Below are 25,365 nucleotides of genomic sequence, written 5' to 3'. Positions count from 1 at the left end.
AAATTTGATATAAGCATCTTCTGGAGCAGTACAAATATATGTAACCATGTGACCATGTGAGTATACCCATATGGAAGAAAAATATATTTGAAATATATTTTAAAAATATTCTTCCCAAATATATTGCCATAGATTTCAAATGCTACAATTTTGGCCGTATTCAATATATATATATATGTGTGTGTGTATATACTGTATATACTGCATGTTGCAATGAGTTTTTATTACAAAATATATAAAAATACATTTCAAATATACTGTATGTCTTTAAAAATACAAATCTACATTTTTGGAGTGCATTTACACTTTTTTTGTATAAATATATGTTAAAAAAACTTTTTTATATGTTAAAAAAAAATCTGAAGAATATATTTAAAATATATATATTTTAAAATTATATTTATTTTAAATATATATGCTTCAGATTTTTTTTAACATATAAAACAGTCATTTTTCATATATTTTGTAATAAAAACGCATTTCAACATGCAGTGTATATATATATATATATATATATATATATATATATATATATATATATATTTATTATATTCTTTTTTTTAAATATATTGAATATGGTCAAAATTGTAGCATTTCAGATATATGTCAATATATTTTATCAGAGAATCCTTTGAAAATGTTTCTATTCACTTAGTGCTTTAGTATAGTTGATGTTTTTTTCTAAGTATCAAGAGGTGTTTCAATATTGAATTTGTAAAATGTCAGTATGTATCACTATATGTCACTTAGTGGATATACAGAGAATTCACACAAAACACCACAAGGCCAGGAAGTGAATTGAAATCTCCTCAACGAGTGCTCAGTTGTCAATAGAAACATCAGATGTAACACTGTTCAAAATTGTACATCTACGTAAATATTGCATAGAGAGTATGGAGTAAAACATATTGATGTAAATAGCACAATTTTCCCAAAAGTATGTGGAAACCTCTCCAAATATTTGAGTGCACAGAAGCAGCTTCATAAAGACATGATTTATTGTTTGGTGTGGAGGACCTTGAGTCCTGACTGCAGCTCTTTAATGATCACCTGGGGGAGGAATTGGAATGCTAAATGTGAGCCAGGTCATCTAAACCAGGGGTCTCCAAACTGCGGCCCAAGGGCCAGATGTGGCCCTTTGCTACCCTTTATCTGGCCCTTGGGGTACTATTCCTCCCACTGAGACCAACAATGGGGCAGTACTTCTTCCATTGAAACCAATGATGGGACACTATTCTTCCTACTAATGCCAATGATGAGGCACTACTCCTACTGACCGTCAATCCTGCGGCCATGTTTATTCTCACTGATGCTTGGGCCAGGACATTTTCTATCCTCGCTGGTCCTAATCTGGCCCTCCTAAAGTCTAAAGGACAGTATACTGGCCCTTTGTTTGAAAAGTTTAGAGACCTCTGATCTAAACCAATGCAAATGACATCACAAATTCTCTTTAGGCTGAATGGGAACAAAATCCCACAGACACTCTGCAAAATCTTGTGGAAAGTCTAACCAGAAGAGTGGAGACTTTATAGTCACTAAGAGGAGGCATGTTAGGTACCGCCCGGCAGTATCTCTAGTGAACCACAGAACGGGATTCCCCAGAACGCGGAGTCTAAGCCCCAGTCTGCTTATTCACCAGAGCCCCTGATGGTGGGGATGGACTTGGAGCAGAACTGAGACCAGGTCGCGGCCCCTGGGTACGCCCAACTGTGGTAGAGAGGACCGCCAGAGGTATGTACAGGAGGAGAGCCTGATGTGAAGAGACTGGCAGGCCCTGGACAGTAGCGACTGGATCCGAGCGGGATGGATGGGTGGATGACAGTATGGAGTATAGCGGGGTCAGACAAGCCAGGTCGGTAACAGCAGAGGCAGTACGGTACAGGGCAGCAGGCAGAGAGTAACCAGGTCACGAGCAAAGGTTCGGCAACAGGAGGTCAAATAATTCAGGAGTAGGCAGAAGAGTAGTCAGGGATGAGCCAGGGATCAGGGCAGGAGATGGTCAACGGATCAGGGTCAGGCAGGGTCAGCAACTAGCAATCTCTCAGGAACACAGGATAACAGGAAAAGCAGGAAAGACAATACAGCAATTTGAGTATTGCCAGAGTCTGTTTAAATAGTGCGCCCCGTGCACTCATTGGTGCCAGGCACGCCCGCGAGCGTGAGTGCGCATGCGCGGCCGCCGTTGCTGCCATGGGCACCCAGGTCCTAGCGCCCGCACGCTATTGCACCTAGACAGACCGCGCATGCGCAGACTCGCGCGCCGCGGTAACGTCTGGAGTCCCTGACAAGGCAACTCCTTGTAAATGTTCAACTGTTCATGGTTTTAGAATAGGATGTTCAACAAGCTCATATAGGTATAATGGTCAGGTGTCCACAAACCTTATCTGTCCAGCAAAGTGCCCAACAAACATTACTGGTGGATCTTGTTGTTCCTTCCAGTCAGTTTCTAAGCCTAGAGAAAACCCTATACCCAAATCGTGAAAATCGGGCCTCGTCTTCTAGTCAAGAAAGATCAAAGTTCAGCTCTAGGATATAAAGCATTTCTTGCCCCTGGTCTCTGCTCTAAATACTATATGTAGCACTACCCCCTTAGGAGTCGCTGAGTTTTGGGTCCCCCTACAGCTCTGCACAACCAGGTAACATGCATTTTCTTTCACACCTGCACACTGGAGACAGTAAACAGTCCTCAAGCTTGGTTTTGTGATTTTATTGAGGGGTTTAGAATTTGGGATGCCCAAGGAAACTGTGAACCATGAGGACAAACTCCTTAGCAACTATGTACAAGTCCATGGACAAAAAGTCTCTCCTTTAAAGAGCTTTCCAGCATTCTGGTGTACCTCCTCAGACCCCAGATGGACCCTCCTCTTCACTCAGCTGCCTGAGGATATCCCTTGGCAAGGAGACCCAGAAACATCTAACTTAAGAAACCGTCTCAGATGAGGAGCTAGCTGTGTTCTCCACCTGACTGCCCTCTCCCCATATCTGGCCCAGGGGCTGTAAGGTTACTCACACTGTCCTTCCTGATAGCTCAGTGGGTAGGTGGCTTCCTACAGGCCTTTCGCTTGGCTGGCTCCTTCCCTGCTGTTCAGGTTGTCCTTCCTGGAAAACAGTGGTAGAGTGGAGACTGCCTTATGCAGCATTAGGCCGTAGGTAGGTCTCATCCCTGGGCCCTGCCCAGGCTCCACAGTCCAGCCTTCACGCCATCTTTCACCCAAAACTACTCTGCCTGTCGATCAGGCTCCCTCATTCTTAAGGGCTATCCTGGCCCCATGCCAAGCCTCCTACTTGGGGATTGGCCAAGATCTCTTACATATGCAAATCAGCCCCTCTTCACCCCCACCCTCTGCCTTCTAGAAATTTCTCCAGCTTCTAGAGCAGAGGGAGGTATCAGGGAACTGACCTGCAGATCCCTCAGCCCTGACATAAAATAACCTGGCTGACTCACACCCAGGTTAACTGATCCCAGGCTGCTACTCAGCCTCTAAAAAGCTAACTAGCTCCTCCTAGCTAAACTTGAGGGGCTCTACATGTATCTAACACCCTGCTATAAATGTTTGATGCAGGATGTTGAAACCAACACAGGATGGTAGTCTCCTACAGAACAATGGCATTCTTATGCTGAAGAACAGTTCTATGGAACTTTTATGGTGAATCACAGGACTTTACTGAGGAGCAGTGTAATTAGAAACTACATTTCCCAGAGGAGATGGCGTGTGGGTGGGGACATATATATGTAAAAGCCCAGGAAACTGGACAGGAAGTGAGAGGGGAGAGATCTAGAGAGAAGAGTATGTTTATCGCTGGAGAGCCAGACAAGACCACAGAAGGAGAGAGAAGGGAGGCTAAGAGAATCTGCTGATCGCTGACCCTGCCACTTGACCCAGAGAGATGATCTACCAGCAGGTGACCAGACATAGTGCTACAGGTGAGACTGGAGAGTTTGATTGGGTCCTATCTAGAAAGAGAGGAGACTGCAAGGATCCACCAGATGCCATTCCTCGGGTGAGAGAGTGCCAAGCCTTGCCTTGGGAAAAGAACACTGACACTTTCTCTATAGTTGCTATTTCTCCTGCAGTTGCGGGCATCGTATACAGTCACTATAAGTTGCAGCCTAGTTCCTTCAGCCACTGTTGCTTAACTACACTTGACACAGGCTTGACACCACCACTGGTAGCAGGGCAGCCATCCCTCATGGACCAACCCTGGCCGTGTCACAATCATCATCAATTTACTCTTTTTAAACTGATCTCTTCCTATTGTGCCAACAGCCTTACAGCCCAGAGAAGAGCTACCCTGTATCAACAACCACTTCTGCCAGATCAACATTCTTTCTTCTTTACATCTACTTACTAGTAACCTGTGCACTTAAAGGGACATTACACCAGTGCAGTGCTGTTTCTCCTTTGCCTTTTTGCATTGTTCTTCAGAAAATCACTATTCAAGTCTCTTCATTGCACTTAGAGGGGACATTGGTTACTTTAGGGGTAAAGATCCCTTTTATTTCAGGCTATATCCCTACCATCAGGTCGTAAGGGTCAAGAGTGAGTTAGCCATGTTTGTTTTGATAGCTCTCATTGCTCACTGGGGACTATAAAGCCACCTCAGGTTGAAGGTATTGGGTTAGTATCTGAAAAGCAGGCCTACTAACACTAATTGGGGTTCTGTGATAAGTGTTGCCTTGACTTTGTTTAAAGTCAACACATGAGTAACAACTGACTCTGCCTATGCTAATTTTGTTTACGCGGTGTAACCAAGCTACATTTAAATCTGCTATAAACCTTTTACCAGTTTACCCCAATCAGTGTATGAGTTCATTTCCTGGTGGTAATCTAATCCGGTTTAGAGTGTACTGTGGTGTCATCAGGGGTTGGGCTTTCAGAGAGGGGTCCAGAGCAACAGGGAGCCCGAAAATAATCCAGCAACTCATAAGGAGGTAGTGCTACATGTAAATAAAAGCTCTTTGCAAAGTCATCATCAACCAGACTGTGGAAGGACACCAGCAAAATTCTCATACACTTTTGATGTGCACCAATATTATGGGACTATGTGTAACAAGGTCAAGGTGAGAACAGGAACAACTAGACCTCTCACGCTTCCAGCACTCTTAACAAGAGCCAGACATCTTACATCAGGAAAGATGTACCGGAAAGATGTACCACTTGTCCCCAAGCGCTTACCGTAGTTCTTAATGTCAGAACATTGTTGTATTTAGAAATATATGTGCATAGGTTGCTTTACCAACTTTTTTTCTTTAATGAAGTTAACCATTCAGTTATGTTGGTTTCTTAAATAAGATTTTGCACTTAGCAAGGCTAACTTTGGTGTTATAGGTACTTCATGTGTTTGTCAGAGTAATCCATCATTTTGCACAAAGGCATTGCAATGACCATGTCTAATGACACTCCCTCAGGTACCAACCTGAGCCCCAATGAGCCACTACAATAGAGGAACTTCACATCTTGATGTCTTAAGCAGCTTTCACAGGAATAAATCCAAGGACACTGTGATACTCAACTCACTTTACGGCCACAAGTGACAGGTGATAGCAGTTATCTCAGGTGTTCCTGCCTTCCAGCTGCTCTCCTGGGTTTAGAAGAGGGGCACCTCCACCTGACTGCTCTCTCCACAGGTACTATTTCCAGGACACAGGACACAGAATCTTTTCAGAATCAGTGGGCAGACCCTGTTTAATAAGAAAAAACTTAACCTTTTCTGTAGTGGCCCCTTACATTTGAACAAAGATTAACTGTTTCTTCTTAGCTTTTGGTGACAGGCACACAATACAGTAAGGAACATCATTTGCATTGGGCATGAATGGCTGGGTTGCTGAGACCTAAAAGGAGTAATACCTACACTGTAACATCACCATCTGTGGGTTGCATTCTTGACTAAATAACAATGAGACAGCACACACCCACCACACTCACCACATCCCAATATAATACCCAACCAAGTCCGGATGTGACGAAACGCGTCCGGGGCACGTGACGTAGTGACGCACTGACGTTTCCGGAAGTGCTTCAGTGGCCATTTTGGGTTCTGGTACACGTGGCTGTTCCTATCCCCGGGACTTCCATCTACCACCATCGGAGGTGGTTTAAGACTCTCCTTCAGATGTGAACGTCCATTGCATTGGCGCTACCGCCGAGTGTTGATGCTGTGTGCATTCCTCTCAGTATGGATGCTAATTTCACCTTTCTTTTATGTAAGTTGCTACAATAAAATTGTGTCTTATTTGATTCAAATACTGACCCCTGGTCTGTTTATGAGGTCTGTGGGAAGTATTCAGAGAAGGTGATGTCACTTGGATGAAGTTCCATTCCTACTATGGATTCTATGCTGGTTTTATTTACCTTAGGGTTTTATTCTGTTTGAGGTATATGAAGAATATCTGGAATCCATCATCGACTCTTTTGAGGATCCAAGCCTTTTGGATTTGTTTTAAGTATTTTGGACTCTATTTTTGGACTTTGAATTGACTTTTATTTATTTATTTATTTATTTATTCAAGTCTGCTTTATTAATTATTTGGTCTTCCTTCAGGGGAAGGATTGTAAAGTGACTTGGTTGGGTATTGTATTGGGGTGTGGTGGGTGTGTGCTGTCTCATTGTTATTTAGTCAAGAATGCAACCCACAGATGGTGATGTTACAGTGTAGGTATTACTCCTTTTAGGTCTCAGCAACCCACTTATTCATGCCCAATGCAAATGATGTTCCTTACTGTATTGTGTGACTGTCACCAAAAGCTTTTTGGACTTTGATTTGACTTTATTTATTTATTTATTCAAGTCTGCTTTATTAATTATTTGCATTATTGACTACCTTGGGTGAAAAGGGCTGGGTGATGCAGGGCATTACTCAACCTGTAAATTGGGAAGATGAGAGAGACTCAATGCACAGTTATTAGCCTCAGAGCAAAGAAGCTTTAAGTCCATAATTTAGCTGTCAAATGGCAGTCTATTTAAGTCACTGAGGTTCTGTTCTTTGACAGGTGAAAGACAAGAGATGAATTTTATTAGCTATTTGCAGAGAAGTTGAGCCCTGGCCTAGGATACAGGGTTATCTCCCTGAACATGGAGTACCTTTACATGCTCATTAATGCCTGGGACCAGGTGGAGGCCACGTTCAAGTGAAATCAACCTTAAGGTGGCCCCCACTTAGAGATGAGCCATTCACTGTGCATAGTAGTTAAATGCACAGAGTCTCTCTGTAAAGCATGCTGTTCCATGTTACTACACAGCTTCCTCGATGTATGTTGCATTCAGTAGGGACACTGCTGAGCCTATGTCCACTCCACCTGTCCAGCGTATCTCGGCCATCTCACTCCCAGTGATAGAATGTGGTCCCGCTGTGTACTGGATGGTGAGGCTTTTGTCTCCATATTGAGTGTTCAATTCCGGTTGCTGTGGGAAACCGACTTCTGGAGAGGGAGCCAGAACACTGACTCCCTCGCTACTGGAGGACACCTTACCTTGCTCAGGTACCACACTTCATGACAGGCTGCTATTCACTCTACACCAGTCCTTGGTTACCCATAGCAACTGCTCTTCCACTCCTTACTCTTGTAATGGACTTGCTTCATACCCCATGCTTTTACTGACCCGAGTTCTGGTAATTTCCATTATTCTTCATGCACCCCTTTTATGTAACTTCAGACCAAGGCTCAGAAAGCAGTTAACAGACTTTACTGAATGTTCTCTGCAGCATTACAGTCCAAAGTGCAAAATACAGTCCTTCTAGCTAACTACTCTGTGGCTTCCCAGGCATACCTTTTATGGTGAGAGCTGATGAAAGTCAATGATGTGATGGTTCCTTGGCGAACTGGTGTCCTTGGGTGGACCGCAGATCCCAGTGGTCCCCCTCCATATCATAGCGTGACATCATCTCACAAGCCCAAGAAACCCCCCCCCCCGTACCTGTCCTTCCCCCCCTTATATATGCCTCACAAGGCGAGTAGGCTGGGTACCAAATATTCAAGCAAAAAAGAGCAAAAACCTTTCCCCTACCTGGGCCAGCAAATGACTGACTAATGAAGGCAACCATCATACAAGCTGATAACTTCCTGTCTTCTCTTCCTGTGCACAAGAAGGTGTTGAGCTGGGGCGGAGAAGGGAGAGGTGTGTGTTCTTTGTAATCTATCAGAAATTAAATAGGCAGGACTGATACCACATGCCAGGGCCGTAGATAATTTTTTTCCTGGGGGGGGGGGGGGTTCAGCTCTCTCAAACTGCGAGAGTAACAAGATGGTGTCTCTTGCACCTGCTCAGTAAGGTTGGTTTTCTGAAAGCAATGGGCCTGTGTTCAAGACCATGTCTCTTGCCTTGAAAAAAGAAATTGGGTGCTGTTCTCATTGCACTGAATATTGGCAATGGCTTAAAGGGAAACAGAGTGCAGGAGTCAGTAGTGAGTTAGAGGACAGATTTTGCCAGTAGGAGGGATTTCAAGGGAGATGGTTAAACATAATCTGTGCCTAGTCCCTGTATACTTTATACGTATTTACCACAGACCTTGAACCCACAAAATACTTCTACTTAACATGTCACAAGTGACAATCTCGGGGATAAATGTAAACCTCAGTACGAGGGATCGTTTTGTTTTTTGTTTTTTTTTAAATTAAACATTTCCATCCCATATGCTTTTCTGCACACAGACGCACAAGTGATCACTTTGTCTGTCTGAGCCTACCGTAACCTCTTCCCGCCCAGCCTATGGCCGAATGGCGGCCGGCAAAAACCCTCACTTTTCCGGGTGGACGCCATATGGCGTCCTTTCGAGCATGCGCAGTTTGCATGCCAGCAAAGCCGTGCAGCGGCGCAATCTGTCACCGGCCGTGTACCTCGGACACGGCTGATTACAGATCTGAGTACCGGCCCTGTTGCCGGTACCATGTGACCTGCTGTGACCAATCACAACAAGTCACATGACAGTTGTATACAATGGATGGCTTCATTCATGCAATCCATTGTATACTAGTATGTCTAGCTGTGAATGGTCACAGCGATCACATGCACAAGCTGGGCCAATCACAGCCCAGCTGTGTCATGTGATTAGCTGTGGCCAAATCACAGCTAAGCACAAAAAAAAAAAAAAAAATCCTGAATGAATCGATGTCATTCAGGTAAATGCTTGCTTATAGCAAAGTAATTCTTTGCTATAAGCAAATTGTGTAAAAAAAATATATATATATACTGATCACTTCCCCAAAGTAGTACAATTTTACTATGGTAACATTGTACTACTTTGGTCATAGTGAAATATGAAAAGAAAATCTTAAAAAAAAGAATTAAAAATATAAAAAAAATTATAATTTTTTTTTTTTATATACTGTCACCAGTCAGTGTCCATGATCACCGCCATGCCAGTTATATGATGACGCTGTGCTGCACTGGTGACAGTATGCAAAAAAAAAATAGTGAAAATAATTTTTTTAATTTTTTCATTTTCCGAAAAATTATGACAAAAAAAATACAACTTCAAAAAACTCGCCATGCCTCTTATGAAGTACGTCGGACTGTCTACTCTGCAAAAAGGGGTCATTTGGGGGATATCTGTACTGTTCTGACATTCTTGGACCTCAAGAAATTAGATTGGCTGTCAGTACTTCAGGATTGATCAATATTCAGATATATACCATAGTTTGTGAACTCTATAACTTTCCTACAAACTAAAGAATACATCCTAATTTGGGTTATTTTCAACAAAGACATGTAGCAGAATACATCTTGGCCTAAATTTATGAAAAACAATTATTTATTTGTAAACTTTTATAGCAGAAACAAAGAAAAACTTGTTTTTTTTTTAACATTTTCAGTCTTTTTTTGTTAATTTAGCAAAAAATAAAAACCCCAGTGCCTCTAGTTGTGTGAAGAAAATGATAAAATTTTAGTTTGGGTACAATGTTGTATGACCGCGCAATTGTCATTCAAAGTGTGAGAGCGCTGAAACCTGAAAATTGGCCTGGGCAGGAAGGGGGTAAAAGTGCCCGGTATGGAAATGGTTAAAGAAGAATTTCATTAAAACCAGCAACTGCTGGGACAATGAACACTATGGTAAAGACTATGTAATGTACAAGATAATGGGGTTGATTTACTCAAACTGGAGAGTGCAAAATCTGGTGCAGCTGTGGTACCCAATCAGCTTCAAACTTCAGTTTGTTCAATTAAGTGTTGATGAAAAATCAGGAAGCTGATTGGTTTCTATGCAGAGCTGCAGGAGATTTTGCATCTTGCAGTTTTTTTATAAATAAAAATAAGATACTGTCACCAGTCAGTGCCCCTGATCACCGCCACACCAGTTATATGATGATGTTGTACAGCACTGGTGACTAAAAAATGTAAAAAAAAATTTCTTCATCTTCCAAGAAATTATGACAACAGATTACATCTTCTGCCTTCTTGCCTCTTACTAAATATCTTGGACTGTCTGCTTTCCAAAAAGGGGTAATTTGGGGGATATCTGTACTGTCCTGGCATTTTTGGGCCTCAAGAAATTAGATCACTGCCATCAGTACATCAGGATTGATTGATTTTCAGATATATACCATAGTTTGTGGACTTTAAAACTTTCCTACAGACTAAATAATAAACACAGAATTGAGTTAGTTTCACCAAAGTGTAAAAAAAAATCATAAAAAAAATGTAAAAAAATAAGATACATTTTTTTTTCATACTGTCACCAGTCAGTGTCCCTGATCACTGCCACACCAGTTATATGATGATGTTGTACTGCACTGGTGACTAAAAAATAACTAAGAAACACAGAATTGGGTTATTTTCACTAAAGAAATTAGCAGAATACATTTTGGCCTAAATATATGAAGAACAATTATTTATTTGCTAAATTTTATAAAAGAAACAAAGAAAAAATGTGTTTTTTTCCAAAAGTTTTGGTCTTTCATTTATTTAGCAAAAAACAAAAAAATATTGGTGATTAACTACCACCAAAAGAAAGCTCTAGTTGTTTGAACAAAAGTATAAATATTTAGCTTGGGTACAGTGTTGCATGACCAAGGAATTGTCATTTAAAATGTGACGGCACTGAAAGCTGAAAATCAGCCTGGGCAGGAAGGGGGTAAAAATGCCCAGTATTGAAATTGTTAAATTAGGGTCCCCAGAGCCCCCCGTTAATAAATCAGGATCCCCAGAGTCACCCCACCTAACATATGGGTCCCCAGAATCACCCCCTTACAAAAGGGTCCCCAGAACTCTGCCCCTTTACATTGGGGTCCCCAGAGACACCCCCATTACATCAGGGTCCCCAGAGCCTCCTTCCTTACATCAGGATCCCCAAAGTCACCCCCACTCTACATCAGGGTCCCCAGTGCTCCTTTCCTCCCTTCCTTACATCAGGAATTAGTATTGCTGAGTCTTGGCTTCATTTTTCACATGACTGGGCCATTAATAGTCCTGGCTATGTTCCCTTTCGGAGAGACGGGGTAAATAGGAAAGGTGGTGGTGTCTGTCTCTATGTGAGAAGTGATCTCAGAGAGAGTGTGAAAGAGGATCTAGTTGATGGAGAGTGTGATGAGGCTGAAGTATTATGGGTGGAACTGCACATGGGGGTGCGTACTACAAAGGTAATCATTGGAGTTTGTTATATGCCTCCCAGTGTTAATGAGGAGGAGGAGACTCAGCTCCTCCCACAGATTGAAAGGGCTGCAAGGGCTGGGACAGTGATAATAATGGGGGATTTTAACTACATGGAAATTGACTGGAGTAATGGTACTGCAGGAACAGTTAAAGGGCACAAATTTTAAAACCTACAGGTGAAGCTCAAAAAATTAGAATATCGTGCAAAAGTTCTTTTATTTCAGTAATGCAACTTAAAAGGTAAAACTAATATATGAAATAGACTCATTACATGCAAAGCAAGATAGTTCAAGCCGTGATTTGTCATAATTGTGATGATTATGGCTTACAGCTCATGAAAACCCCAAATCCACAATCTCAGAAAATTAGAATATTACATGCAATCAATAAAACAAGGATTGTATATGGAACAATATCAGACCTCTGAAAAGTATAAGCATGCATATGTACTCAGTTCTTGGTTTGGGCCCCTTTTGCAGCAATTACTGCCTCAATGTGGCATAGCATGGAAGCTATCAGCCTGTGGCACTGCTGAGGTGTTATGGAAGACCAGGATGCTTCAATAGCGGCCTTCAGCTCTTCTGCATTGTTCCCCAAGGTTCAGTGTTGGGACCCTTACTTTTTAATATATTTATAAACAATATAGGGTCAGGGATTAAAATCCCATTTCAGTCTTTGCAGGTGACACCAAGCTGTGCAGTGGAATAACGTCCTTACAGGATGTCTCCAACTTACAAGCCGACCTCAATGCTCTGTGTAATTGGGCAACTATGTGGCAAATGAGGTTTAATGTTGATAAATGTAAGGTTCTGCACTTGGGGGCTAAGAATATGCATGCATCATACATACTAGGGGGGTACAACTGGGGGGATCAATGGTGGAGAAGGATCTGGGGGTTCTGGTAGATCAGAAGCTTAATAATGGCATGCAATGCCAAGCTGCGGTTTCTAAAGCGAGCAAAATCCTCTCTTGTATTAAGAGAGGTATAGACTCCAGAGAGAGAGATATCATATTACCCCTGTACAAATCATTAGTAAGACCTCAAAGTATTGTTAGAAAAGCGCCACACCCTAAAAAACTAAAGCAGCAAATTCCCACTTCAAAAAACTCATATAAATTTTTTGACCAAATAAGAGAAATTAGAGGAATGCGTTAAATGAACATATCACTAAATAAATAACAGAAAAAAAAAAGTGAGGACGTCGTTGGTGACGAAACGCGTAGGGCGTGGCCTACTGGATGCCGACATCTGGGAATAAGCGCTGGGTCTACGAGTAGAGGATCCGTGGTGTACGGTGGTGTGCCTACATACTGTTGCTTGAATCAATGCCCATGAAACTGGTGTTAGCATAGACACCTTAAAATGTGAGTGTTATTTATACATTAAAGCTTTTAAATGATTTGAAGCTTGTTGCACTATGATCTCTTCCTTTTATCTTTGAACATGGTCCCAATGATACGGAGATATACGATTTAGAGATGATATATACCCCTGGAAATTATCCATAGCTTTGAATGGTGGTGACTCATCCTATAGGATATCAGTTGTTTGCAGAGTATTGCATCCAAGAACTTAATTGATATCTACTGCTCCCAGAGCAAAAGTGTTTTTTGCTGGTCCAATTGTTGATCAGCATCGAGTTCTGGTGAGTGATCAAACTTCTTTGGTGGTGGATTTGACACGGTGTGGACACTATTTGATTTGCAAAATATTTTTTGGAGATATATTTTTTGGACATTTATTTTTTGGACATTTATTTATTTATTTATCAACACTTTTTCACATTTTTTTTTCTGTTATTTATTTAGTGATATGTTCATTTAGCGCATTCCTCTAATTTCACTTATTAGTAAGACCTCATCTGGAATATGCAGTTCAGTTTTGGGCACCAATTCACAATAAGAACATTGGGTGCTGGAGAAAGTGCAGAGAAGGGCAACCAAACTGATACGAGGCATGGAGGAGATCACCTATGAGGAACTATTAGAGGAACTGCATTTATTCTCTCATGAGAAGAGGAGATTAAGGGGGGATATGATCAACATGTATAAAGTGGTTCATATGGTGAACTCGGTGTAGAGTTATTCACCTTGAAGTCATCACAGAGGACAAGGGGTACTCTTTACGTCTGGAGGAAAAGAAATTTAATCTCCAAACACGGAAAGGTTTCTTCACAGTAAGAGCTGTGAAAATGTGGAATAGACTCCCTCAAGAGTTGGTTCTGGCTAGCTCAGTGGATTGCTTTAAAAAAGGCCTGGATTCCATCTTGGATACACAGAATATAACTGGATACTAACATTAATAGGTAAAGTTTATCCAGGGAATATCCCATTGCCTCTCGGGGGATCAGGAAGAAATGTTTTCCCCTGCAGGAGCAAATTGGATCATGGTTTGCTGGGTTTTTTTGCCTTCCTCTGGATCAACTGTGGGTATAGGATTAGAACTTTTTTTTTTCTTTAATGGTTGAACTGGATAGACTTTTGTCTTTTTTCAGCCAGACTAACTATGTAACTATGTAAGGATCCCCAGAGTCACACCCATTTTACATCAGGGTCCCCAGAGATTCCCCTACTTTCATCAGGGTTCCCAAAGCTCCCCCTCCTTACATCAGGGTCCCCAGAGCCCTTTTACTTATTTCAGGATCCCCAGAACCCCCCTCCTTACATCAGGGTCCCCAAACCCCCCCTCCTTTCTTCAGGGTCCCCAGAACTCCCCTCCTTATATCAAGGTCCATACAGCTCCCCCTTCTTACATCAGGCTCCCCAGAGTCCCCTTCCTTACATCTGGGTCCCCAGTCACCTTCCCAACATTAAATCAAGCTCTTTACCCCCTTGCAGCAGAATCCACTCTGGTTCTCAGTGCACCTCACAGCCAAATGTGAAAGCTGGTAGGCGAGGTACTGTGAGCAGGTCTGTAGGAGGAAGTTCCATCCGTCTCCTCTGTAGCTGAGGGTAGAGCAAGCACTTGACAAGCGGTGCAGCACCACTTGGACAGGGCGCTATGGGGGGGGGTATTGAACCCACCTGACCCCCCCCTTATCTACACCCTGCCGCATGGTTAGCAATTCAAAGCTGTATTGTCAGGTCAGGGAGGAAAGTAGCACTATAATTCCTGCATATCAACAGTTATTTTTCTCTACTTGCAGTGTTTTTTATGCAATAAAACATGGAGAAATATGCATGTATTCCAGAGATATATTAAATGCACTTTGACTTTGGTAGTTTGGTGGCAAGGTCAGGCTTACTCGTAAAACTTTGCACACATTTTATAAATGGGTTGGTAAGTCTTTTTTGGCCTGAATGCCTTATTATTTTTCCCCGTTCCAATAGGAACTTACCATTAGGTCAATTGAAACAAATACTTGCCTCTTTGGTACTCAGTATTGTTAAAATTGGGTCTTTACCTTACATTAAATATTTCAGACCCGCAAAGTGGAAGTCCTTAGCAAGTTATGTAAAATAAAAGCACGTGTGAAAAAGCAAAGTGAAAATTACTGTATATTATAGCATTTACCTCTTTATTTGGAGCCTTAACAGTCACAATCATTCCAAGGCCAGGAGCAGATGGAAGGAAGTCATGTTGGGCCATGTCCCACTTTTGTATCTTATAACGACCTTATCAGAGAATAAAAAGCACAGTGGGGTTTAGATGTGGCCTAGTAGAGATAAAGCTTGAAGGAAAAAGTAGACAAAACCTTCAGCTTTGCAAAAGCAGAGTGCTTATACTTGGCACATGCAGACTGGACAGGTTAGGAGAGGGTCTCATGACATTAACGTGTTTTTCTCATAATGACCTCAATGACAGTTACCCATCCTCTAATGTAAGACTAGTATTTAAAATTTGTTTTTCTTTTTGAATAATTCAGTGTAAAATATATGTACCTCTAAGCGATATCTCAGTATAAACATAACCAAAGCATGCAATGGAACACTAAAACCTGACACTTTAGAACTCAGAATTCACAGAGAAACTAGACAGAAGATGTGCAAATGCAGTGACCACTGTGCAGCTGTGACTGGATGAATATGGTGATGCTGTCCTCCTCATATCTGGGAATCTTGAACTGTACAAACAACAAAAAACAAAAGAGCGCAAACGCCTAGTGCATTATCTACAGCACTTTAGTAAAAGATAAAAGATACAAAATGTACTCACAAACCAAAACTGAATGGTAGTGTATCATAAATGCAGAAACCAGAAGTCCACCCTCCAGCCTCATTGGACCAAATAGATGACAGAACCAGCTTTTGCATTGGGTCTTTGTTCTGAGGAGGAGGGCCTGTCCCCCAAAACAAGTCAGCTGGTTCCGTTTGGTCCTATGAGGCTGGAAGATAGACCTCTAGTTTTTGCTTTTATGATACGCTACCATTCAATTTTGGTTTGTGAGTGCAATTTGTATCTCTTACCTCCTAATAACATGCTATAGATGCACTAGGCCTTTGCACCTTTTTGCTATCTGTTGTTTTTTTTTTTTGTTTGTACATAACCAAGGCAAATATGCAACCATTGCAAATCAGTTTTTTTAAATGTTAAAAGCAGTGTTTCTTCTTTTATATATGAGTACAATGTATGTATGAAGATTCTAAGTAGGCAAAAAGTGAAGGTTAAGCTTCCAGGGGGTTGAGGCACAATGCTAGGGTTAAGTGGCCATATACGGAGTGAATTTTGGCCATGTTCTGATGAAAATTTGCTCTGTTGCTGGCACCCTCCTGCCCAAGATCCTTCAAGTGTGTTTACCCATCATTAGTGTCTGGGTTGAGCTTTTCTGAAGGTGCTAAGCTTACAGGGAGGGTTGTTGTGAGGATTCAGTTAGTGTTGAGGTTGCAAGGAGGGTCCATAAGCAGGATGGGAAAAATCCCTCACTATATTGAGGGCCATCTTCCTATACTTGCTGTTGTAAATATTTCTGATAGTGGGCATATTGCTGCCAATAATCTGCTCACTGCAGTGTCTGTTTATCCACAGCAGAGTAATTACCAAACCAAACAGTAACACCAAAAGTAAGGGTGCTCTCCACCGCACACTTATAAAAGGAGATGAGTTCTGAAGTACCAAGGCCATCACACATCAATCTTCTCAATAAGTTGATAGGCCTTTTTCACTATGCTGGCTGTATTGGTTGCCCAGGTGAGGTCATGTGCCCTACCAAATAAGTAAAAAAAATTGCCATCTCAACAGCTTCACAACTGATGTAGAGAGGAGGGGTGCCAGTCTTCCTAAAGTGCACAGTTATCCTTTGTCTTCTTTACGTTGATTGCTAGCTTTGCACAAGACTTCCAGATTCTCCACTTCCTTCCTGTATGTGGACTCACTGCAATGAGTGATGAGTCCCAATCAACATCTTCCAATTTCACAATGTGATTGATCAGATACTTAACTGAGCAATCGTAGGTCAACTGCCTGCACATTAAGTGACTCTAGATGTATCCCCTGGGGAACTGGGATTGAGGTTGATGGAGGAGGATGGAATATTGTGGATTCTAACAGACTGGGGCCTTTTTTAACCTCCTCGGCGGTATGATTCTTTCCGATTTTTTGTGCTGAAAGTGGTACCATTTTTTTACATGGAAATATGTAGTTTTTTATTGTAGGCTGTAATTTTTAGGAATAACTCACTGAAATCTGTCCGAACAAGAGTCTAGTAAACATCCCGGGTAGGATAAAACTTAAAACATGAAATCATAAATTATAATTTAATAAATAATCATAAAAAATAATAATATATTAATAATAAATTTAATTCAATAATATAATCAAATCAAAAACACTGAAATTTGAAATACAGAGGCAAATTCGCACATCGCTGAGCAAAGTCACAAAATCGTTTTCAGTGTCTGATGACGAATTTCCCCACGAATCATTATCACTCAATTCTGCAAGTGGTTCTGATTTACTATCGCTGGTCTAAAACCGCTTTTGACGTAAAGGGACGCTTCTTGGACGCCATGGACTTTTCTAAGTTTCCAGGCAGAAAGAACAGTCAAAATGCAGGCAGGGCACAGGACAAAGCAGTAGGGACAAAATATATGTGAAATGCATTGAAACAGCAATGACAGTAAAAATGTCATTTTTAAAAAATTTCAAATTCCCCGCCGTCCCGACGTCACAGGGACTGGAACACGGAAGCCGGATGCCGGAATCAGCCGGAGGAGATGGCCGGGGACGCTGCAGGGGACACATCGCGGGAGTGAAGGACAAGGTAAGTGCTGCAGGGACCCCCTGAGCAACGCCGCATGGTAAGCCCGAGTGTAGCTCGGGGTTACCGCTCTTGGTACTCAAATTTTACCCAGAGCTACACTCGGGAAAACCGCTAAGGAGGTTAAAACACTATATGAAATACATCTTTCATTTTTACAGTGACCATCAAGCAAATATATTAAAGCAAATGAGTTTTTAAATTCATGTAAGTATGTAAATAAAATTTATTTGCCTTCATTTTTAAATGTTTTTCAATTATTAGTACCCCATGGAACAAAATCTTACATTTGCCAAGGGTTAATTAACTGAAATACAGATTACATCATCATCATATTGTATAATGTTTTTTAGTCTGTTATATGAAATGTAGCCCAGCAATTGTTCTGTGTGTACAGTATTCATGGTGAAATGAAAATTATTCTGCAGCCTTGGGATCATGCAGATGATGGAGTCATATTGTTCCCTTAGCAAATATAAGAGTTTTGCTGAATACCGAAATATGTCCTCACACTGACCTCTGTGAGCGATGTACCGTATGCTGATTTTACATCAATACTACTTAAAATGCCTTGAAAAAGTATTCATACCCCTTGATATTTTCCAAATTTTGTTATGTTACAACCAAAAACATAAAGGGATTTTATTGGGATTTTATGTGATAGACCTACACAAAGTGGTACATAATTGTGAAGTGGAAGGAAAAAGATAAATGGGTTTCTACATTTTTTTTACAAATAAACATCTGAAAAGTGTGGTGTGCATTGGTATTCAGCCCCCTTTACACTGATACCCCTAACTAAAATCTAGTGGAACCAATTGCCTTCATAAGTCACCTAGTTAGTAAATAGAGTCCACCTGTGTGTAATTTAATCTCAGTATAAATACAGCTGTTCTGTGAAGCCCTCAGAGGTTTGTTAGAGAACATTAGTGAACAAACAGCATCATGAACAAATTACAGTAAGAAAAGCACCACACTCAACCCTTAAAAAAAATTCAGGAGCTTCTTTGTGGTGATTATTGCACGTACGGCAGCCCATGTATGGCAAGCAAAAATGCTCCAAAGCGCCCCCCCCACAAAAAAAAAACGTATGCTACACAGAGATGTGAACGGGGCTTGACAGCTCCCATCCACTCCCTCCTATGTACTTGTGTAAAGATGACCATACACTATGATTATGATTGTACAATTTCCTTTAGATTTTCCAGAACTGTGGAGCAGGAGGACCCACCTATCTACCCAATTACTCTGTATCCAATTAGACAGGCCCTTGCGCTACATAGTTGATGGTAAATCTAAAGCAGATTGTACAATCAGATTGTATAGTGTATGGTGAGATTTACAGAACCCAGAACACAATTCTCCTGTTTTCAGTACTACAGCTCTATCCACATAGGCTGTTATCTGTTTCACTCAGCACACTATGCCAAACAAATGATCTAAACAAGATGAATTTAAAGTGTTGCTAAACCCACAAGAGTAAAATCAGTCTGTATATGCAGTAAAGCATGCTTGTTATACTCACTGTGGAACCTAAGGGGTTAATTCTCTGCATTGTGTGAAAAAGCTGTTTGATCCTGTCTTCTCTGATCCTCCCCTTCTTCCAGTGTTCCCCTCTTATCTCCCGATAAGACATATCATGTGGAGCCACGCTGCACATGCTCAGTTTGGTGAGTATTGCTTGAGGTTTTTTTTTTTCTTGGGAGAGTGCATGTGTTCGGCACAGGGCCAATCGGCACTGTCCAGACAGAGATCAGGGGTTCTGCATCCTACTAGAGCAAAATGAAAACTCCTCCTACAAGCTTTAACATGTGCTCTGCTGGACACTGATAGAAGTCACAAGACTGCTCTAACTGCTGTTGAGAAAAGGTATTCAGCAGTTTATATTCACTAAAATAATTGCATTTCCATGTTCTGTGTACTGTGGGAGACCAGATATAGTGAATGAAGGGTCCTGGGAGACCAGATATAGTGAATGCAGGGTTCGGGGAGACCAGATATAGTGAATGCAGGGTCCTGGGAGACCAGATATAGTGAATGCAGGGTCCTGGGAGACCAGATATAGTGAATGCAGGGTCCTGGGAGACCAGATATAGTGAATGCAGGGTCCTGGGAGACCAGATATAGTGAATGCAGGGTCCTGGGTTTAGTAACACTTTAAGGTAGAAAAATAAAAATCGATGTCTGTGTGTTTAGTTAGAACAGTGATCACTGATTGATTGGTTTTCATTTAATAGTCATGCACCTGGAAGTTGGTGGGAGGTAGGAGGGTAGATGATGCAGGGTATGTGCTAATGAGGTCAGATGGTCAACTCCTTCCTGTGTTGTGACCTAAAGTCTCTCCCGGGAGTAAGGCAGAAGTAATAGGTACATAGGGGAGCTGAAATTCTGAAGAAAAAAAAAGGTGAACTTATCCTTTAAGTTATTCTGTAACTATGTGATACATGACAAGGCTGCCTTTTGGGTAGCACAGTGGCTAAGTGGGTAGTATGCCTGCCCAGCAGCACCAGGGTCACCATTTCAAATCCTAGCCATGACACTACCTGTTTAGAGTTTGCATGTTCTCCCTGTACCTACATGGGTTTCCTCTGGGTACTCTGGTTTCCTCCCACACTCCAAAGGCATGGGTAGGTTTATTTCCTCCTGTCTAAATTGGCTCTAATATATGTATGTCAGTTAGGGACTTTAGATTGTGAGCTTGTTGAGGGCAGGCACTGATGTGAATGTGCAATATACTGTATATGTAAATTGATGGTACTATATAAGTACCTATAATAAATAAATACATTTTTGTCATTCACAAAATAACTCTGGGAGGCATACTGTACACTGAGTTATTTTTTATACTTTTTTCCAATTTTGGAAAGAGTTAGGAATTGTTGAAACCAGGGGCGGACTGACAACTCATGGGACCCCGGGCAATAGGGGATCATGGGGCCCCTGTGTCCTCGCCCAAACTCAAAAAAGCCTATGAAAAAGGTACCAGGGGCATCTCATGGGGCCCCCTACTGGCCCCGGGCCCTCGGGCAGTGCCCGAGTTTCCAAATGGTCAGTCCGCCCCTGGTTGAAACCCATATAAATATAGGTACTTATACAGTATAGCGTTGACAATTTATGCAGCACTTTACAAATATATTGTACATTCACATTTGTCCCTGCCCTCGAGGAGCTTATCATCTAAAGCCCCTAACTCACATTTATACATACACATACTAGGGCCATTTAACCTACCAGCATGTTTTTGGAATGTAGCAGGTAACCGGAGCACCTAGAGGAAATCCATGCAGGCACAGGGGAAACATGCAAACTCTGTACAGGTTGTGCCATGATTGGGATTTGAACCATTAGGCCTAGTGCTTCCAGGCAGAAGTGCTTCCAGGCAGAAGTTCTAAGAGCTTAGCCACTGTACTATGCTATTTTTACTTCTGTCCAGGGGCAGACTGACAACTCATGGGGCCCCGGGCAACAGGGGATCATGGGGTCCCTGTGTCCTTGCCCAAGCTCAAAAAAGCCTATGAAAAAGGTACCAGGGGCATCTCATGGGGCCCCCTACTGACCCCGGGCAGTGCCTGAGTTTCCAAATGGTCAGTCTGCCCCTGCTTCTGTCTGTGTTCCCACAGGAGAGATTCACCTTCTTTATTTTGTGAATCATGTAGTGATCTAAAATCCAAAACTTTTACAACTGTCACCAGAGCAGGAGTTTAGGGAACATCTTCTAATGGGAAAGGGCAGCTGTCTAAATGGAGATTTCCCTAGACTTTGGAGAAATTTCTTCTCAACTCCTCAGTGGTGCACAAAGTCACCATAGGGCTCCTGTGTGAATTCAGTTTTTATACTCTCCAAGGAAAATACTGCACCCATTAACATCTGGTGAGCCATGCGACAGGTCCAGGTATACATGACAGTGGCAGGGGTCCTGGCAAACATCTACACAAACATCCTACATCTACTACATTGTATAAATGGGCCCCTAATTCTTGGAGAGCCCTTGCGTAGCTGCTCAAAAAGTGTCCACCACCTCTGCACTTCCCAATGTTGCTCTAGGACAGAATAAACAGGAAGAGAAGGAATATAGCCCAAACAGGACAGCAAAAAAAACCACAAAGTATTAATAATTCCCAACTCTATTTAAAACTAAAAATAATAGTTGTGCCTTTAGATATTCTTTAACGCTTTGTGAATGGAGGCAGTAGCAACTTCTTACCTGTGACCAGCATTTCAGCAGGGAGATCTTCTATGACGCATTTCTCCTCTTTTTCTGCAGAATGATAGTACATAGCATTTGTCAACATCCAGACACTGAAGATGATCACTAAACGTGTTACATGTGTTGACATGTCTGTAGTCTCAGCAAAGAAAATGCACACTAGACGCACAGATGGAGGTCAGCGTTCACAATGAGCTAGCAGCACGATACTGACTCTCATGGGAAAGGCCATCTGCTTGATATCTGCATGTTAATTATTAACATTTAGAATTACAAACTTTAAAGATATCTAAATTTGCTAGAAATATTCTGAAAAAGATAAAAAAAATACCAGTTAAAGCCCAACTGCAACAAAAATTTTAATTTTTTAGGTTTGTTCAGAAAGGAGAAGGAGTAGACCTGGGTATCCATATTAGGGGGTATAGGAACCAAATGACAAGGGTATGAGACTATATTTCTGAATATTAAAAAAGTATGTTAGAACAGAATACAATTAATAATCTAATTAACATCACATTATTGAACCTGAAATCAAAGTGGAAACATTAACTTGTGTCAGATTAACTGCAAGTAACAATGGCAGTATATGTATCTCAATTCCAGGTTTTGATGGCAAAAAAGCAACAGCATAAAGCTCACTAGATGTAGCTTGCCTGTGTATTAGTAATTTGCTGCTTTCATGTAGCACCCTCCTAGGTAGGTGCTAGGGATAGACAGACAGACAGACAGATATAATTAGTTATGTTTCTGATAGGTACATTTAGTTATCACTCTGGAGTCAGAGTGACTGTAATTATTGTTAGGTAAAAGCATAGTTAGCCCACAGTACTTAGTGAGCTGTGATCCTTTATTTAGGTCTGCCCTGTCTGCTCAGGTGCTGCTATTCTGCCTATAGCTTCCTCTGTATCCAAGAAACTGGAGAAGTTTCTGGGTGATAGGTGTGGAGTTATGCAGATAGCATCATAAATATTGATACGGTCCCAGCCTATCCCAGAGAGACTGGCTCTGAAGGCATGCTGGGTAAATCAATATATTTTTTCAGCACACGGGCTCTGGTTTCTTTTCTGTCCAAGACTGAACTAGCCTTGGAGAGGGCACATTGCCCTCCCAGGCATCTACTGCCATGTGGTCTCAGGTGGGCGACCTGAGAGCCAGAATGCTGAGGCCCAGGTTCTGCTATGCTGACTTAGGGGCTGTCTACTGAAGATCTGGTCTGGTATCATGGAGGAAGGCATCTGGCTGCTCTTGGGCCTTGTTAGTATAGACATCCCTAAAGGATCTTAGAGACTGTATGCATTTTAACCCTCTTTGGTGCTAGGGTGTGAGCTGTGGGTCGGCCAAAGGGAGAACCAGCTGGTGTTCTAAAAAGCTTTTTCAGAGTAGCTAGTTAAGGATGAATGCATTAAACTGTGTTTGCACTTAACCTGTTATGCTGCAGAACTTTCAGTAAAGTTTGTTAATTGTTTCCTGAGCCTGATCTGAAGTCGCTAAAGGGGTGCATGAGTGCCCTATGGCAGATACACTACACTACTTTGAGTAAACAAGTACAAGTTCAAGACACAAAGCAACAGTCATGTGTGGTACCTGGTAAGGTGACAAATCCTCCAGTAGCAAGGGAGTCATTGTCTGGCTCACTCCCTAGTGGTCAGTATCCAAAAGCAAGCGGATCTGAACCAGCATTGCGGGGATCCATGACCTGGCCACAAGGTACAAGGAGCTAAGGAATTACCAGTGAGCATGCTTGAGGTCCATGCTATGTGTTCGAACCCACTCCATTCTGTTACTGGGGGTGAGGTAACAGAGGTATGCTGGACTGGTGGAGTAGGCGCAGGCTTAGCACGTCCCTCCTAATGCAACTTACATCAGTTACGGTGTGCAGTGACATGGGACAGTAGTTTTCAGAGGAACACTTTAAGTTGCTGCACACAGTGAAACCTCAACTATGAGTCTGGGAATTGCCTTAATGTTAGACTTGTCACATAATTGCAGTCTCCACCTAATCTTGGGCATTGATGAGCAAAGGTTACCCCTGCGTGCAGGGCGAAGATGACCCCGCCCACACTGCCTGGCGTAGTCCAAGAACCCTGTGGACTTACAGCTTGCCTAAGAGTCAGCAAGGATGCGCGCGCCCCGCCCACATACTTTTTATCTGTGTTTTAGTTTAGGATACACTAAACACTGAATATGCAATATCTGCGTCAGACGTAAACTTGAGGGTATCTCTACTTTCCATGCCATTGTGATTGTGACTGGAGCAGTCCCATGGACATCCATAGATACAATGCACTAGCTGTACTGGATGTAACACACCTAGACTAAAAAAGGGAAAACAGACTCATCTCTCAGAACTTGCATCTTATAATGAAGATTTCAGCTGGATTCCCGCCCTCAGAAGTCTGCAACATTACATCCACAGATAATAAATCTGGAGTGTTTTTCCAAGGAAATTCTCTTTACACTCAGAAGAAATATTTTGTATAGTGTAACATAGACACCGAGTCCTGCAATAAATCTTACTAATAGCATTACCATGTGTATTTTTCACACTCAGGGTATACCTTCACCTAATTGCAAAGTCTGCCTTTGCAAAGACAAGCCTGTGCCTAATAAATGACAGCTCCATCCAGTCAGCAAATTTGAAGAGTAACTCTGCTAAGAATTTGTTAGATTAGTAACAATGGGATATTTTTACCTTATTAGGGACCGATATATGGATGTTATGCCATCCTCTTTGGGACTTATTATTGCCAATCATGTGAATTGTAATGAACAGCTGTGAGATGGGGAAACAGCTCTCATTGTTTGAACACTGTTTGTGAGGAAGTAAATGAATGTTTTGACTGACATTCTGCGGTTTAGCCACAAGATGTCACTGTTTTTCTAACACAGCCTCAGACTGCACAGATATTTGTATATTCATGAAGAGGTGGGGTTTTGCACACAGTTGGAGAGAACAGAAAAGCCATGTTTTGGAGCATGGTGAATGGGGGGCCGTGTGAGCTGAGAATCTGATGACATCCAGGTGTGGGGGCGTCCCACAGTGGCCAGAGCTGCAGCTGAGTGAAGCTGATGAGATTGCTCCAGGAATGCTGATGAGGTTGCTGCCAGGAATGCTGATGAGATTGCTGCCAGGGAGACTGATGAGAGCAGAGGAATTAAGCAACATATACGGCAAGACCGCATGCTTGTTGGAGAGACATTTGTTCTGTTCAGAGTCACCAGCGGATGCAACGCAGACCCGGGTCGGTAAGATCGTGCACGCAGCTCATTTCAGTGTTGGTGCCTTGAGACTGAGTCCAGGCCTATAGTTAGTTAGTTAGGGTCTCTGTTTGTGTCAGGCCACAAGTGTTGTTACTGATTATTGGAAAGACT

At 42.0% G+C, this 25,365-nt stretch overlaps 1 protein-coding gene across 1 annotated transcript in view; it reads right to left on the bottom strand.

Moving 5' to 3' along the window:
* Positions 1-22,150, bottom strand: part of LOC149450154 (transmembrane emp24 domain-containing protein 11-like) — a 40,850-nt gene extending 18,700 nt beyond the window's left edge. The window contains exons 1-2 of the mRNA XM_089692253.1: positions 21,991-22,150; positions 15,104-15,204 (exon numbers count right to left, since the gene is read on the bottom strand). Of these exons, the coding sequence (XP_089548379.1) occupies positions 15,104-15,204; positions 21,991-22,123 (234 nt within the window). The 5' untranslated portion in view covers positions 22,124-22,150. The remainder of the gene's footprint in view (positions 1-15,103; positions 15,205-21,990) is intronic.
* Between the last annotated feature and the right edge of the window lie 3,215 nt (positions 22,151-25,365).

This window comes from Staurois parvus, unplaced genomic scaffold (genome assembly GCF_062004578.1).
Source record: "Staurois parvus isolate SC_StPar_1 unplaced genomic scaffold, SC_StPar_1.0 ptg000581l, whole genome shotgun sequence".
NCBI lineage: Eukaryota > Metazoa > Chordata > Amphibia > Anura > Ranidae > Staurois > Staurois parvus.
The sequence above is the reverse complement of the archived record's forward strand: the minus strand, read 5'-3'. Positions and strand labels throughout refer to the sequence as shown.